The sequence below is a fragment of the Eretmochelys imbricata genome, chromosome 3 (genome assembly GCF_965152235.1).
Source record: "Eretmochelys imbricata isolate rEreImb1 chromosome 3, rEreImb1.hap1, whole genome shotgun sequence".
Classification (NCBI taxonomy): Eukaryota; Metazoa; Chordata; order Testudines; family Cheloniidae; genus Eretmochelys; species Eretmochelys imbricata.
In genome coordinates this window covers 135,820,406-135,837,028 of record NC_135574.1, presented here as the reverse complement: position 1 = coordinate 135,837,028, position 16,623 = coordinate 135,820,406, and the positions used below count along the sequence as shown (strand labels likewise).

The 16,623-nt window shown below is 39.9% G+C and overlaps 1 protein-coding gene across 1 annotated transcript in view; it reads right to left on the bottom strand.

Annotated features, from left to right (window-relative positions):
* The window catches only part of RYR2 (ryanodine receptor 2), a 743,716-nt gene that overhangs the window by 217,452 nt on the left and 509,641 nt on the right, over positions 1 to 16,623 (bottom strand). Inside the window, exons 54-58 of the mRNA XM_077812173.1 lie at positions 14,452 to 14,672; positions 12,424 to 12,514; positions 5,778 to 5,918; positions 4,152 to 4,315; positions 3 to 81 (exon numbers count right to left, since the gene is read on the bottom strand). Of these exons, the coding sequence (XP_077668299.1) occupies positions 3 to 81; positions 4,152 to 4,315; positions 5,778 to 5,918; positions 12,424 to 12,514; positions 14,452 to 14,672 (696 nt within the window). The remainder of the gene's footprint in view (positions 1 to 2; positions 82 to 4,151; positions 4,316 to 5,777; positions 5,919 to 12,423; positions 12,515 to 14,451; positions 14,673 to 16,623) is intronic.

Genomic DNA, 16,623 nt, shown 5'->3' with positions numbered 1-16,623 from the left:
ACCTTTTCCATTGACCATTTATCATGAGAATGTTCTGCATATTTGTTAATGAAATATTCTAGCTTTTCAGGAATTGTAATACTGAAAAAGAAAAAAAACAAATTTCAATACGTTATATATGTTATAATTTGAAAGGGTTCTTTTAAAGAAAATTTCTGAAAAATTATAGAGCACTATATACTGCCAGTTAGAGTGTACTGTTGTGCTGCATTCCCCATACAGAAAAGGAGGACTTGTGGCACCTTAGAGACTAACAAAATTTATTTGAGCATAAGCTTTCGTGAGCGACAGCTCACTTCATCGGTTGCATCCAGTAGATATAGAAAAATGTTAGGACCATTATACAAGGCACTGATGAGACCTCATCTGGAATACTGTGTGCAATTCTGATATCCCATGTTTAAGAAAAATAAATTCAAACTGAAACAGGTGCAGAGAAGGGCTACTAGGATGATCCAAGGAATGGAAAACCTATCTTAAGAGAGGAAACTCAAAGAGTTTGGCCTGTTTAGCCTAACCAACAGAAGACTGGGGGGAAATATGATTGCTGTGTATAAATACATCAGACGGATAAATGCCAGGGAAGGAGAGAAGTTATTTAAGGTAAGTGCCAATGTTGATACAAAAACAAAGGGCAATAAACTGGCCAGCAACAAGTTTAGGCTTGAAATTAGATGAAGGTTTCTAACCAACAAAGGAGTGACATTCTGGAACAGCTTTCGAAGGGGAGCAGTGGGGCAATAAACCTAACTGGCTTTGAGACTGAGCTTGATAAGTTTATGGAGGGGATGGTATGATGAGACTGCCTACAATGGCGTGTGGACCATCAGCGACTGCTAGTAGGAAATATCCTCAATGGCTGGAGATGGCACACTAGATGGGGAGGGCTCTGAGTTACTACAGGGAATTCTTTCCCAGGTGTCTGACTGGTAAGTCTTGTCAATGTGCGCAGGGTCCAACTAATTGCCATATTTGGAGTGAGAAGGAATTTTCCCCTAGGCCATGTTGGCAGAGACCCTGAGAGTTTTTCACCTTCCTCTGCAGCACGGGTCACTTACAGGTTTAAACTAGAGTAAATGGTGGATTCTCTGTAACCTGAAGTCTTTACATCATGATTTGAGGACTTCAGTAACTCAGCCACAGGTTATGTCTCTATTACAGGAGTGGGTGGGGGAGATTCTGTGGCTTGAGATGTGCAAGAGGTCAGATTAGATGATCACAATAGTCCCTTCTGGCATTAAAATTTATGCGTGTAATGACGTACAAAATGTGCTGAAGTTTTCTGATATGGATTTAGATTATTAACATCAACTCATTTGTGTTTTAACATATAGTTCAGTTCCTATTTTCCAGAAATACAGTGCATATTATATACATAATATAAATTCACTGGCAACCACTTCTAGTTAAAGCAATTATAAACCTGCAAATTTCATTATATAGTTGAAATACTGCAGTTTATAGCCACTCAAAAAGGTACAAATTTCAGATCCCATTGAATGCCTAAAAGCCATTCAATATGAAAAATAAAGAAAATCAATATGCAAATAAACTAGCCATCTTTCAGGTGCGCAAGAGGGTACTGAAGTTGAGATTGATTTACCACTACAGAAAGAGCAGTAATACTTTTCTTTCAAACAAAAACAAATACTACAGTACAGTGGTCACCAACCGGTCAATCCCGATCTCGGGGCTGCCACTAAGACAGGCTCCCTGCCTGCCCTGCCCCCACACTACTCCCGGAAGCAACCAGTGCAGCCCTGTGGGCGGGGGGCAGGGCTCTTGCAGAGGGGGGCAGCATGCGGAGCCACGTGCCGCCCACCCCCCGCAGGGGCCACAGAGGCACGTTGGCCCCTTCCAGGAGCGGGGGGGCCAGGGTAGGCAGGGAGCCTGCTTTAGAGATAAGTGCTGCCCCAAACCCCAGCCCTGAGCCTCCTCCCGGAGCCAGCAACCCATACCCCCTCCTGCACCCCAAACCCACTCCTGCACCTCAACCCCAGCCCTGACCCCCCTCCCAGAGTCAGAACCCCCACCCCCTCCTGCATCCAAACATTCTGCCCCAGCCCTGACCCCCCTCCCAGAACCAGCACCCTGTACCCCCTCCTGCACCCCAACACTCTGCTCCAGCCCAGAGCTCCCTCCTGATCCCCAACCTCCGGCCCCAGGCTCAACCCAGAGTCCCCTCCCACACTGCGAATCCCTTCGCTCCAGGCCAGAGCCAGCACGCCCTCCCAAACCCTACCTGAGCCCAGTGAAAGTGAGTGAGGGTGGGGGAGAGTGAGTGACGGGGGGGTGGGGAACAGAGTTAGTGGGGTGGGGCTTTAAGGAAGGGGCAGGACCTCAGGGAAGGGGCAGCGTAGATCCTGGGTTGCCCTTACATTCAAAAAGTGATCTTGGGTGTAAAAAGGTTGGAGACCACTGCTACAGAACATTTTCTAATGAACAATTTATCATATAAAGCAGTCTCCTACACCTGTGCTCTAGAAAAGGAAAATTGCTTACTGATAATTGTTTGTTATAGTACCCTCTTCTCCCATTCTATGACAGCAGATTAAGGGATAGACAATGTTATAGTGACATCTACTGCGAAGCAAGGAGAGTCTGTCCTTTAATCCTTTGTCATAGGATCAGAGAAAAGAGAGATGTACAACAGTAATTATTCCAAGTAGTTTACAATTAGTGTAGTACTGTGCAAAAATTTATCGAGGTATGAAGTAGGAAGAAGCCACAAAAGATTCATCATGTGTGCTCAGCAGGGGGCTGGGGGGGGGGGTTTAGGGGCACAATACAGTACTCTGCATGAAGTCACAAATTGAACAAATTACAGCCTGCAGCCATATCACCTATAATCACTTCTAAACGGGGTCAGGCCTGGTTAGTACTTAGATGGGGGACTGGCAGGTAAACAGCTCATGACAGAGGTGATATTGGTAAGGCAGTACTTTCTCTTTGAACCAATACCTCACCAATGCCTTAGTATGGTGCTAAGGGGAAACTGTGATGCTTCAGATGATGTCTTTTGAAAGAGGTTAAAAACCAGTCTTGACAAATTATTGTCCTTGAAAGTCCCATAACAACACTTTTTTACAGCCAGGAGTGTGGCCACCAGAGAGTTGGGCAAACTCTAATTATTTGGTTATTTATATTCTGTCTACCTAAAATTCACTCCAGCAATATCAACTGGATAAAGTAATCTTCATTTCATGTCCTAAATGGTTGTGTAGGACTGTTATGTAGTTAGACACTTAGCACATTACACTTTAGAGGTGATTGTACTTTAGTGGTGGGCAACATGATTCCTCTATTCAGGGCTAGATTGTGGCTTTTGCAGCCATCGTCACATTATGGGCGTGTGTGTGCATAAGCCCAGTGCACCAGTGGCAGCTCTTTGAGGTATTCTGCCTGTTGAGTGCTGAGATAGACAGAATGTCTATAAGGGCACTTGCGAAGCCATGCCTACAAGTAATCTTGTTGAAGAAGTAGCGTGGTGGTCTTATTTCTGTCAAGTTTTTATCATCATTGTGTGTGCAGAAGTATGGGGCTATGGTCACATCCAGGATATTAAATCCATTTGGGCTTTGTGCACTTTGGGTGTATAAAATCGCTGGCTCTTGCACTCATAGGACACAAACAGTGGGATTCTGGCTGCCCATTGCAAAGATGTGGCAAGCTAAAGAGAGCGCTCCTTCTGGCCACTCCCCATCTTGGCACACCTGTGCAAAACAGCCAGAACGTGGGCTGTAGCTTGGAATCCTTCTGGATAAAAAGACATTACATCAATGTACAATCACCACCACATTTTGCAGAGTAATATTTAAGTGGCAGTCACAGGAATTTAGCACTTGGCTCCTGTTAACTATTAATTACTTTTACAACTCCCAAAAGTGTGCTAGGTGCTTCTGAGAACGAATGGGTTCAGGTAGTTTAATTGCCATGCTGAAAATTTATCTCATTTGTGGTAAGGTGTCCAAGGAATATATAGTGAACCACTTGTGGCTTTCATGTTTTACAACCAAACAAGACCCCCATTCTATCTTAAGGATGGTAATTCAAGATGGGCATGCACTTATGTGTTTTCTTTACTACCATATTTCAATTACAGGCTTAAACTGTTCATGGTAAAAATGAGCTGCAACAGAAAAAGTTCATACTTTGAGGTATCAACAGGTTGTGGGTTAAAGTTCCCATCTGAATCCATTGAAGCCTGTTTTTCCATCATACTGACATAATTGGATTCCATGTAGTCTGGGGGTAAAGCTCCTGCAACTGCACTCAGGCAGGGCAAAGCCAGTTTGAACAGTTCCTGTTCATACTTCTGTGAAGAAACATGGGATAAAAAGACACAGTGGTGAATGGAGATTATTTCTGTTATTGCTGAAATTGACTCAACATTATAGCCATACATGAAGCCAAATTGTAATGGAACAACTTTTTTACTCAATGTGAAACAGACTCTCAGTTCTGAAAATAAAAAACTGACATCTCAACTACACTGAAATACGACTGAATACTGAAGCTGGACTTAGGATCAAATCCTGCTTTCATTGAAGTCGAATGGAAAAACGATTATTCACTTTGGTGGGAGCCGGACTGGTCCCGCACAGGGTGCCAGAACAGAGTAAAGCAAAGGAATATCCAACACTTGTCCAAGAACCTGGATTTTCTATACCAAATGGCTTCCCATCATGGTGAAATCCTCATCAGGTTGGGGGAAAAAAACACTATATAATGTCCAAATGCATTATCTAAGTCTTGTTCAGCAAAGGTATAGATGATATTTCAAAGATAGTTGAGCTCATGTTTAAAATTTTTAAATGATCATGAAAAAACAGCTGTAATAAACATTTGCATGATTTAAATTTATTAAATTATCAATAGTTTTTCTTCCAAGGAGGAAACAAGTCCTGAAGAGATAATATGATGGTACTTATCACAAATTAAACTTAACTTCTAGATACATTTCATTAGCGCTACTATAGTGTATAATATAGGGCCTGATCCTACAAACTCATACTCGTATAAGTAGTGCTTATTACAGTGAGTGGGTGCATGGAACTAAAAGGTCCTACTGTGTAAGCAAGGATTAAGTATGCTTCCCTTCTTAGACTATAACAGCCAGAGGTTGTTAACCTTCAGGACACACTAAAAGGCCCATTTTTCCTCCTTACCTGTGATGAGATAGGTGATGGGGAGGACTGAATAGAGGTGGTGTAGGACTCTGGTGGGAATTTGGTGAAGAAGTGAATTAACATTTGTTATATTAATGCTGTTGCTGCATGAATTGATTTCACCTGTGGTAACAGATGGGTCTGTGTATCGGTGTGTTTTTAAAGATTGTCAAGGTAAGATCATTGGAAGGGCTCTCTTTTACTGTACAGTAATAAGAAGTCATATAAACAAAAAGACAAATAAAATGTAAGGGTATACAGGATTGGACCCCTACAGGATTGCATGGATACCATTTTATTTTTTAAAATGATTATATTTATCATGGAAGCAGCATATTCCTTGACAAATTGTTAAACTTAAGCATTTTGAGGATCTTATAAGTGTACACTATTATTAGCGATTTGATTAAATAGTATTAAAAACACATATAGCTTTAGCACATTCGATGTTTGCCGCATAATCTGTTGTGCATGTATTTTTCTTAATTGATGCAGAAGAATTTATAATGTAATTACATAATTTTGATGTAATTAATTCAGTTGAAATAAATACTTTGAATAGAAATGATCAGCGTATGTTGTGATCATGGAGAACTACATAAAAATTACCTTTTGAGACAGGGCATCAAAGATACCCCAGAACAACTTTCTGGATAAATGAAGTTCTTCTTCTGATGCAGCACCAAAGTTGCCCCACCCACTTGGCAGGCAATAATACTTCCAGCATCTTTCGTAATGATTTGTCAGCAACTAGAACACAAATATTTTGAAAGCAACCAAAATATATATATTGATTGTGTTTATCTATCTTGACTTTCAAACACTATTCGATCCACACAATAATTACACACTAGAACAGTCTCTCAATTAATTCAAGAAGTTCATGTTCTAATATACTGTTTGCCTTTACAATCCAATAAGGAAAATTATTAATAATAATTACAATTTAAAAACAGTGGCTAAGCATTTTACAGTTTTCCAATTCTTAATATTCTGTAATTCTTTTAGATTTCAGATTAATGTTACTGCTTAACCTTAGATGGCACTTGTTGTAACATCTGTGGTCTAGTGCTTAAGCATAGTAAAGAAGGTGAGGTCCTCACCCTATTGAAGTCAATGGCAAAGTTCCAACAGACTTCAATAAAGCCAAGATATCACCCAGAGTGTTTGCATCCTGCATTTTATTCTGGACTCTACAATGACTGCTGCAGGAAGAAAACACAAGACATCAGGAATGTGATTTAACTAGGCAGCAAAATTATTAAGCAATACATCTTGGAACTATCCAGCAATAACTCATCCAGTGCAGGTCATCCTTCCTTCTGTAATCCGTACAATTTGGTAGAAGGCTTCTGTAAACCCCCAACCCCTCTCTTCTGCCTGATTCCAGCATCCCCTTGTATGAAGGATAAGTGGATAGGGAAGAAGGGGTTGTCTCCTTACTGTACCGGACATTAGGAGCCCCATCCCCATTCTCCACCTTCTTTAGGAGCTGCCTTCTCCTAATCTGCTTCAAATTCTAGTTTTTCAGGGAACCAGACTGTCTAGTGAACAAACATTTGCACTGGACACCTGCAAAATTGTGACAAAATGAATTTAAAAACCTAACCTCTTTCCACCAGCTCCCTCGCCTGCTGAGAGGAAACTGAAAAAAACCCTACATTGCCCACACCAATTTGGCAATAAGGGAAAAATTCCATCCCAACCCCAAAATACATCTAGTATGATGCTCACAGCAAGGCCCAAAAACCTGGTCCTCCTCTAATTCCAACTGGCAGAAATGGGCACAGAATGGTGCCCTGGAGAGGGGGAAGGGTTTATAAGCTCCCCCTTGGGTGCACAGTGGCTAATAAGTTTATGTTGCCCCCTTCTGACCCAAAATGTCCCCCCCCTTCCTGTCCTCAAGTCCACAAAGAGACTGGGTTCCCATGAGGAGGGGAAGAAACAAGGGGGAAATCTTTAAAGGGGCCAAGGGATTTATTTTCCTCCCTGCTCGTCCTTCCCACCTCTGAGGCTGAGGAACAGTGAGCATTTTGTGATCTTTGTCCAACCCGTTCACCTCTGAGGCACTGAGTTTACCCACCTGTGAAACAGGTATAAATAATACTTACACCTCGTGTATCTCAAAGGTGCATTCTTAAACTTAATTGAGATAAAGTGCTCTAAGAATTTAGATGAAAGATGCTATAAAAAGGATAAATAATTTTAATCCTTCATGGTTCACTTAAAAACTGAAAATTAAAGGCGCTCAAAGAAATAAACTCCTTGAAACATGACAATTTTTGCTTTTAACTTTAACATTGATTGTAAAAGTTGAAAACAGACTGCTGGAGATTATTTTATTTCTGCACATAATTTACTTTCTATACAATATTTCTCTCTCAGAAATCCTGGGGCAGTCTTAAATCTAAAGAAGTTATTATGTTGAGAGCAGCATACCATTTATCATCCTGAAGGCATATTGATAGCATTGTTCTATGACAGAAGTTCTTAACCTTTTCAATACCATGACCCTATCTTACACCAGCAAAGAGTTTCAGGATTCCCCTTTCCATCTGGCTATAAATGAAAAGGAAGGGTGGTCAGAGTCCCTTGGACCTGTTTGCCCCACCCTGAGGATCATAACCCCCAGGCTGAGAACGTACGCTCTATGAAACTTTTGTGAAAGGCAACAAAAGTGAATTCTTGATATTTTGAAATTGCTTTCACCAGGAGGCCAGCAGCTATAAAGTAAATTTTTTGTCAGCACTGCAAAAGTTGCTGAGTCAGACTCTTAAAAGCAATAACAGAACATCGGGGGGCTGCATTATGAAAGCATGATTCCATTGTGTCTGGAATACACCTTTTGGAAAGCTCTTGGTCCCTATTTTCATTCTATTTTAGTCTTCTGGGCTGGAATCTTGAGATTATTATAGCTTCAAAATAACGTCATTCATGATGTGTTAGGATATAGATATTCAGGCCTGTCTGTAAAGGCCTATACTCTAAGAATTTAGGTGTGTTCTTATCACTTAGCGAATTATAGAGGTATAAAAGAAAGAATCAAAATCACTGTCTGCCAGTGTAAGGTCCTTCTCTTACTGTGACAGTCTGAGGCCCTGTTCTTAGGCTAAGATCTTTGGCTAAGCAGCAGAGGCAGCCATAAGCTGGGAAGCGAACGGTCACATCCTCACATTCCAAACTAATCACGTTGAAATAAGCTGCTATTGGGCTGTTAAGAATACAATCCTGTCCTGATAATGCCTATCGCCTCCAGAGAAAGGGAAGTGCCTAGAAGATGTAAAAGGAAACTTAGTTTGATAGCATCCTGTCTGGCAAGAACTCACTTATCAATAGCTGGGATGTGAAATCCTCATTTCTTTGTTGTTCTGTCACTGTAGTCCCCATTTCCCTATTGTTTGTCTGTATAATCTCTGTCTGGTTCTGTGATTGTTTCTGTCTGCTGTATAATTAATTTTGCTGGGTGTAAACTAATTAAGGTGGTGGGATATAATTGGTTAAATAATGATGTTACAATATGTTAGGATTGGTTAGTTAAATTTCAGGAAAATGATTGGTTAAGGTAGAGCTAAGCAGAACTCAAGTTTTACTATATACTCTGTAGTCAATCAGGAACTAAAGGGGGGGAAATGGGAACAGGGAATGGGAGTGGGAAAATTGGAATCATGTTTTGCTAAGGGGGGGACATGGGAACAGGGACACAGGTAAGGCTCTGTGGTCTCAGAGCTGGGAAGGGGGACACTAAGGAAGGAAACTGGAATCATGCTTGCTGGAAGTTGACCCTAATAAATATCGAATTGTTTGCACCTTTGGACTTCGGGTATTGTTGTTCTCTGTTCATGCGAGAAGGACCAGGGAAGTAAGCGGGTGAAGGAATAATCCCCTAACATGATATATTGTCACTAAAGTGGAGGACTCTTTAGAATATCTAAAGAACAGTTGTTGGCATGGAAGTTAAACAACAGATATACCGTTATCTCTTTACTGGAGAGTTCCAGGGAATAAAAGAAAAAAATATTAAGCTAGATTTTTTTGTTCATCTATTTGAACAATCCTGCAGAGAGAGAAAAAGTTCCATAGATAGATGACTCAAGTAAACAAACAAAATATTCTGAATTACAGCTAGTATACAAGGCACTGGACCTTCATCTTCTCATAAGTCAGAACAAGTCATGAGACACAAAACTTAAAATGTTCATAGTACATTATAATAGAGATACTAAATTCAAAGATATAACTCCCTAAAATCTTCAGAAAGTCCTGTAGAGAACAGACGAAAGGAGGATTTTGACGCCAACCAAAAATGTAACTATATATCTGAAGTCCAGGTGTACTGCTCCCATGGATTTAAAAAGAGAACACAATGTTGTAACTATTTTCATAACTAAACAAAGACCAAGATATGTAATGGGAATCACCTAATTCTTCATCACACCTGTTGAATCATAGCTGTGACAGATCTGACAATTTCCTGCCATATCCTTATTGAATTAAGTTTAAATACCTTTAGCGTCCATTGTATTAAATGAATGAATTAGTGGTATTGTGGGGCAAGACTGTATGTAACCTCTTGAGGAGGGAGATGTGACAGATGTGAGAACTGGGGGTTCAAAGGACCACATTAAACAATGTGCCAGACAAGAATGGACTTTTTGGAACAAAAAGCATTACGTGGTTTTCCTGGGGAATATTTAGGGGGAGGTGAATGCAAATCCCTCAACTCCAGTTATGCAAAAACCCAGTCTTTTGGGGCTATGCCCTGTGTGCTGCTGATCTATTACTGAAGACCAAGATCAAAGGCCTGAGCTGTAAAAAGAAATGGCTGCTCTGCCCAACCCATGTGCAGGTTCTGAGACAGTCATGAACTTGTAACCACTGGGACAATCCAGCTATGGGTTTTGAAGGACTGACACCTATCAGAGCCCAAGCTTGGAGCTGGGGTGATCTCTGGTAAGCTTTTAGAATACATGTAGGTTTTTATATTGTTTTTAATACTTTTTCTCTGTAATGCTTTCACCTTAAGAATAAACCTGCTTGCTTATAACAAGCTGTGTGGTTCCTTGTAATTGAGGGCAATTACATTGTTCATAACCTCCGGAGAGAAAGCAAAACGCAGACACTGGCCTTCCATGCACTCTGGCTAGCTGAAGATACCACCAGTGCAGGCAAGAAACTCTGCAGCCTGGAAAACCCCCAGTCAGGAGGGAGAGAGGCACAAGTCTCTACCCAAGAGAGGTGACAGATGAAATTAAGTATGACCTGCTTCTTATAAAAGGAGGGAGAAAAGGCAAAATAAAAGGAGAATAGCTGAATGCCTTGCCGAAAGCTGTGTTGGGAAATCATCAGAAGTGATTTTTCATAGTTCACTAAAAAGCAGTAGCATATACAGTGGTGAATGATTCAGCTCTTGGCACACTAAGGCTTTACTCTGAGGACTCTGTGTTGGGGATCTTGTCTAAGTAAGGATATAAGTGTATGCCTTCATGGAACAGAGCCGCAACCAGTATCAACAGGAGACAATAAAACCTTTGGTGCCTGAAGACAACCTGAATGGTAGGAAAAAGATCTGGATTCCTCAGACGTCCCAGAGTAGCCCACTATCAGGCCTCATCCTCAAAGGAAACCTGCACAACACTTCCAAAAAATGAGCCCGGGAGCTCAAAATTCATAACTTTGCTAGACACTAAAATTCACAGTCTTAAACAAGACACTCGATTTATGGCTTATTACAAAATTCTATAACCCACTAACCTCCCTTTTTGTCCTATGACTACAGGGGTGTTAACAGGCCACTTCACCTTGAATGGTCTCCCTTAGAGTATGTACTAGATACTTATGGTAAACTATCAGCTCAGTCTTGTATTTAGTGGTGACACTCTGAGTTCCTTTCCCAGACCTGAAGAAGAGCTCTGTGTAAGTTCAAAAGCTAGTCTCTCTCGCCAACTGAAGTTGGTTCAATAAAAGATATTACCTCACTCAGCTTCGTCTCTCTAATATCCTTGGACCAACACAGCTACAACACTGCATACAAAGAAAATGAATCAGTTTTCTGGTAGGAGAGAGACTAACACAAGAACCCAAGCTGGAGATCCTGGGGAGACACCTAGGAATTTACATGACCTTTGTTCTATTTATGCCTTGGAATCATCTCTCTCTTACCCTCTCTCCATCTTGTTTCTTTTTTACAAGGTGTCATAAATATAAAGGGAAGGGTAACCACCTTTCTGTATACAATGCTATAAAATCCCTCCTGGCCAGAAACAAAATCCTTTCACCTGTAAAGGGTTAAGAAGCTAAGGTAACCCCGCTGGCACCTGACCCAAAATGGCCAATGAGGAGACAAGATTCTTTCAAATCTGGAGCGGGGGGTACAAAAGGTTTGGTCTGTCTGTGTGATGCTTTTGCCAGGAACAGATCGGGAATGCAGCCTTACAACTCCTGTAAAGTTCGTAAGTAATCTAGCTCGAAAATGTGTTCGATTTTCTTTTGTTTAATGGCTTGTAAAATAAGCTGTGCTGGAGGGAACGTATATTTCTGTTTTTGAGTCTTTTTGTAATTTAAGGTTTTGCCTAGAGGGATTCTCTATGTTTTGAATCTGATTACCCTGTAAAGCATTTAACATCCTGATTTTACAGAGGTGATTCTTTTACATTTTCTTTAATTAAAATTCTTCTTTTAAGAATCTGATTGATTTTTCATTGTTCTTAAAATCCAAGGGTTTGGGTCTGTGTTCACCTGTACCAATTGGTGAGGATTATCATTAAGCCTACCCCAGGAAAGGGGGTGTGGGGCTTGGGGGGATATTCTAGGGGAAGACGTCGCCAAGTGGGCTCTTTCCTTGTTCTTTGTTTAACGCTTGATGGTGGCAGCATACTGTTCAAGGACAAGGCAAAGTTTGTACCTTGGGGAAGTTTTTAACCTAAGCTGGTAAGAATAAACTTAGGAGGTCTTTCATGCGGGTCCCCACATCTGAACCCTAGAGTTCAGAGTGGAGAAGGAACCTTGACACAAGGGCTTGAAGAAAGGACAGAATTGGAAGAGGAGTCAGAGATGAGGCATGAACTCTATGCTTCCGTGTGGACTGATCAGAAGTGAGCGTTAGATGCTGTCACAAAGAATACTTTTTCTCCTTGCTTCCTGCTAGAGAGATAACATGATATTGTCTCATCTACAGGATGGAGGCAAGGCAACATACAAGAAATAATACATTGTATAGAAGAAAATTAAAATATACTTTACGGTAAACCACACATACCTTCAGAGGCATCTTTGTTTGCTCGTTTAATAGAGGAACATCAAACACTAATCTCCTTAGCAAGTGTTGCATCATGGATGGCCTCAATTGGCTGCAGGTAGACAGACAGTTTCAACAGAGCATACAAGTAGCTTTTATGCAATAAATAGACAACCCATTAAAGTAACCACACACTCCAAGGATCTGTGCCAATTGTCCTACTCCTTATGGATTTAGGAATATCTGAAAGTGATGTAATTGACACAGCAGATTAAAAATGCGTGGGAAGAAAATGAAGAGCAAACAATAACAGATGCATACTAAACAAAACTTCCAGAATATGCTACTTCCAGTGTGAACCATATAAAAAAAACTGTGAAAACACAAGCTCTAAAATAGAGAAGAGAAGGACAGGCGCAAACCAGAAAATGTAATATTCTGATACTGTATTTGATTATCACTGTGCATACTGTAACACATAAAAAAAGCACATAAGAATAATCTTTTGTATTGTATTCTTGCATTGAAGAAGCCATATAAACTAAGTTTTGACACTGTGGATGTACTATATTAGGGCCCAAAGAGTATTGGGCATCAGCTGGAAAGAGAACAAACAACAGGGATTTATCTATATGCCACTCTATAATAGGCAGAGAATATACATATAAAAAGTCTCTCAATAACAGCAAACCATGAACATATATGATATTGACATTATCAAGATTAAAATATTATTATTAACTACATTGAACTAAGGTTTAGGAAAAATGACCTTTGAGAAAAGGTTAAAAAAACCGAGCATGTTTAGTCTTGAGAAAAAGACAACCGAGGGGGGACCAGATAACAGCCTTCAAATATGTTAAGGGCTATTAGACAGTAGGATAAGTCGTAATTGAATTTATATGCATCAAGAGAGATTTAGGTTACATATTAGAAAAATCTTTCCAACTATAAGGTTAGTTAAGTACCAGAATAGGTTACCAAGGAGTGTTGTGGAATCCCCATCACTGAAGGTTTTTAAAAACAGATCAGACAAACATCTGTCAGGGACTGTCTAAGTATAATTGGTCCCGCCACAGCACGGGGGATGGACTAGATGATCTCTCATGGTCCCTTCCAACCCTATATGTCTATGATTCTATAATATATGGCATAAAGAATTCAGTACACTGCTTTTATTTGCCCTGAATTTCTTTCAGTGGGACTTAGGTTCCTGAATGCTTGCACATTTTGAAAATGAGACCTGGGCACTTTTGAAAATTTTGCACTTGGGCTGCTAGATTGAGAAGAAAAGGAGTACTTGTGGCACCTTAGAGACTAACGAATTTATTTGAGCATGAGCTTTCGTGAGCTACAGCTCACTTCATCAGTCTCTAAGGTGCCACAAGTACTCCTTTTCTTTTTGCGAATACAGACTAACACGGCTGTTACTCTGAAACCTGTCATTAGATTGAGAAGGGACAACATAGGCAAACATTCCAAGATGGAAAGAAGGTGACGCTAACGCAACTGATAGGTTGGAGAGTGTGCTGATCATGAACTACTATGTAATTAAAGATCAGCTAGGATTTAAAATGTAACTGATAACTGAACAGCTTCAGCAAGCAATATAACCTTCTATAATAAATCACAACATGGTATTATCAGTTTGCAATGTTAAAAATGTTCTTAAAAATAATACTCTATTATGTTCATAATTCCCTATTTATATAGACTTTTGTCCCCAATACAGTGCATTCTTTTGGTTTTCTTACTGAGGTTAATTAAGAAGAGTCTGTTAATAGAACAATAACTGAAAAATCTACATGTAATTACCAACTGTGCAACATGAATATAGTCAAGTATATATTTATTTAATACATCTTTCCCAGACTTCAGCAAAATGGAAAAATACAGTCTCTAAAGGGTGACAGTGTATTCAATAAAATCCATAACCATGCTACTGATAAAAGGTGATATGTAGTTAGCTAATCTGCCTTCGTGCTCTCGTATATATCACATCTCAGTATAGCAACTCATCTTTCTATGGAGTCTGGTATATTCACTTACCCACAAATAGAGAGTAAACATTCTTCAATGGAATCCCGCTGAGCTTTGGTAAGAGAGCAGCCCTTGGAGAGTCTGTACACAGTATGTAATAAGGAATCTATGAGGGAGGCATGGTGCTCTGTGCCAGCAAAAAGAGGAGCACATCTGGTCAACAAAGGCAAGACTGCAGTACAAAGGTATCGATTCAGAGCCAAGGCCATGTCTGTAGCACTCAGAGCAGCCTACGAAACAAATTAAACCCAAACAATGAGACTTGTTTGATAAATATTGTTACAAAGGAAAATAACTACATTTTTCAGCTTTTGCTTATATAGTAGATATAAAAGGAATTAATTTTCAAAGGCACAAAGGGAAAACTCTCCTCCCTACATGCCATGTATGATACAATTACACACTAATTTTTCAAATATACTATAATTATTTTGTGGAAAATGTCAAAGAAGAAGGTGAAAATTGGATAAGCAATGAGACTTAGTACACGGAGAGACAGACAATATACATCCTACAGCATGCACACTCCATTCTAACCTCCTATATTCAGTCACTTGTTACTTTCCAAACATGTCACTTGATATGTAGAGATTTTTCCAGATGAAAAAAAATGAAAAAAAATATTTAAAAAAATTCGATTATATATACACTATTTTTTCCCTGAAAAAAACATGCTATAGAGAGTTGGCAAAAATGGGGATCTACAAAATGTTAATGATTATTCAACTTATAAACTGTATGATATATAGATACACAGATATTATATATATAGGTGGGCTCAAGCTGCAGAAATTATTTTGAACTGTCTAAAGTTCATGAACCATTTGACAAGGGGTTTAGGGTCAGCCATTAGGAAGACTAGAGCTGCTTACAAAATTCAGATGCATCTTTAGATTTTGAACACACCACATATTGAGGTACAATAGAAGGCTTTGTTTCAAGTCCATTCTCTCTCTTTTAAACACACAAGGCAGTGTGTTTAAAGTATCACCTCTGGGTATTCACATCTCTGGTAATGTTGAGCTTTGAAACCTTCTGGAAAATAAAGGCAATTGAGGCACTGAACAATCAAAGTTGAGGTTATGCATTTTCCAATTGCCTTGATTCCTTCTGCAAAACTCAAGCATCCTATGAAGTCAAAATTCCTGGAAAGGTTCACTTCTTGGAATTGATGTTCTTGGTGTTCATAATAAACCTGGGCCCTACAGCTCCAAACCATCCAATAGTGACTTGTCTGGCATTTAAGTCAAAAGCAGCTTGCCTTGTTTCTTCACAAAAATGCACTTGTTTGTACTTTATTCACGTTTGCAAGTTCTTTCCCCATTACTCTGAGGACTAGAAACTTTTTTTTTTTTAATAAAAACTTAAACTCTACAAAATCTGATCATATCAAATATACATCCAGTGGACTATGTTTCTGATACCTCTGCTCTAGGGTGCGCTCTTCCTGTTGCCAGCACAATTGTATATGATCTGTTTTCTGTAACTATAGAATGATGATCTGTTTAAAAAACAAGTTTAAAGTTCCTGAAATGAGACTACTAACATATAGTACCTTCTCGTTCAAAGTATCTGCTTCGGATGTAGAGAGTTATAACTTACTGATTAATGACAAATATTTTCCCTTTTAGCCTTGCAGAACAAACACAGCCAAGTATAATATGGATTTTATTCCTTATCCTTCAAAAAAGGGCAAAAATTCTGTGCCACTGGTATTAATGCTCACTTCTCTTCAGACTTTTTTGCCACCTTCCATCTGGAATCTTGAAGCCCAAGTCTCAGCCCTCAGACTCCCTTTTTTCCTTCTGGTCATATAGGAAAAATTACAAGGGACAGACGTCTGAAAATAGGAGACGGGTGATTCCAAAGCAGAAATAGGACAAGGTCAAGAGAGTTCGAGAGGTAAGAGGCAGACCCAGATCACAGAATTCTGGAAAAGAAATCCTTTATTCCTGTTCCCTAGGGAGAGGCCCTTAGTTATATCCACAGGCACCTGATCTGATTTTAGATCCAGGACTCCGGCTTTGAAAGTTTCTTTGCTGGGAAAGACACTGGGCCTCTGCGGGCTGGGGCCCTGGGCTTGAGGTGTGAAGGCTCTATAAAACAAGCATAATTTCTGGAGAATATGCATCTTTGCTGTTTTTTAAAATGTTCTCAAAGGTCAGCAGCACCATGGGATGC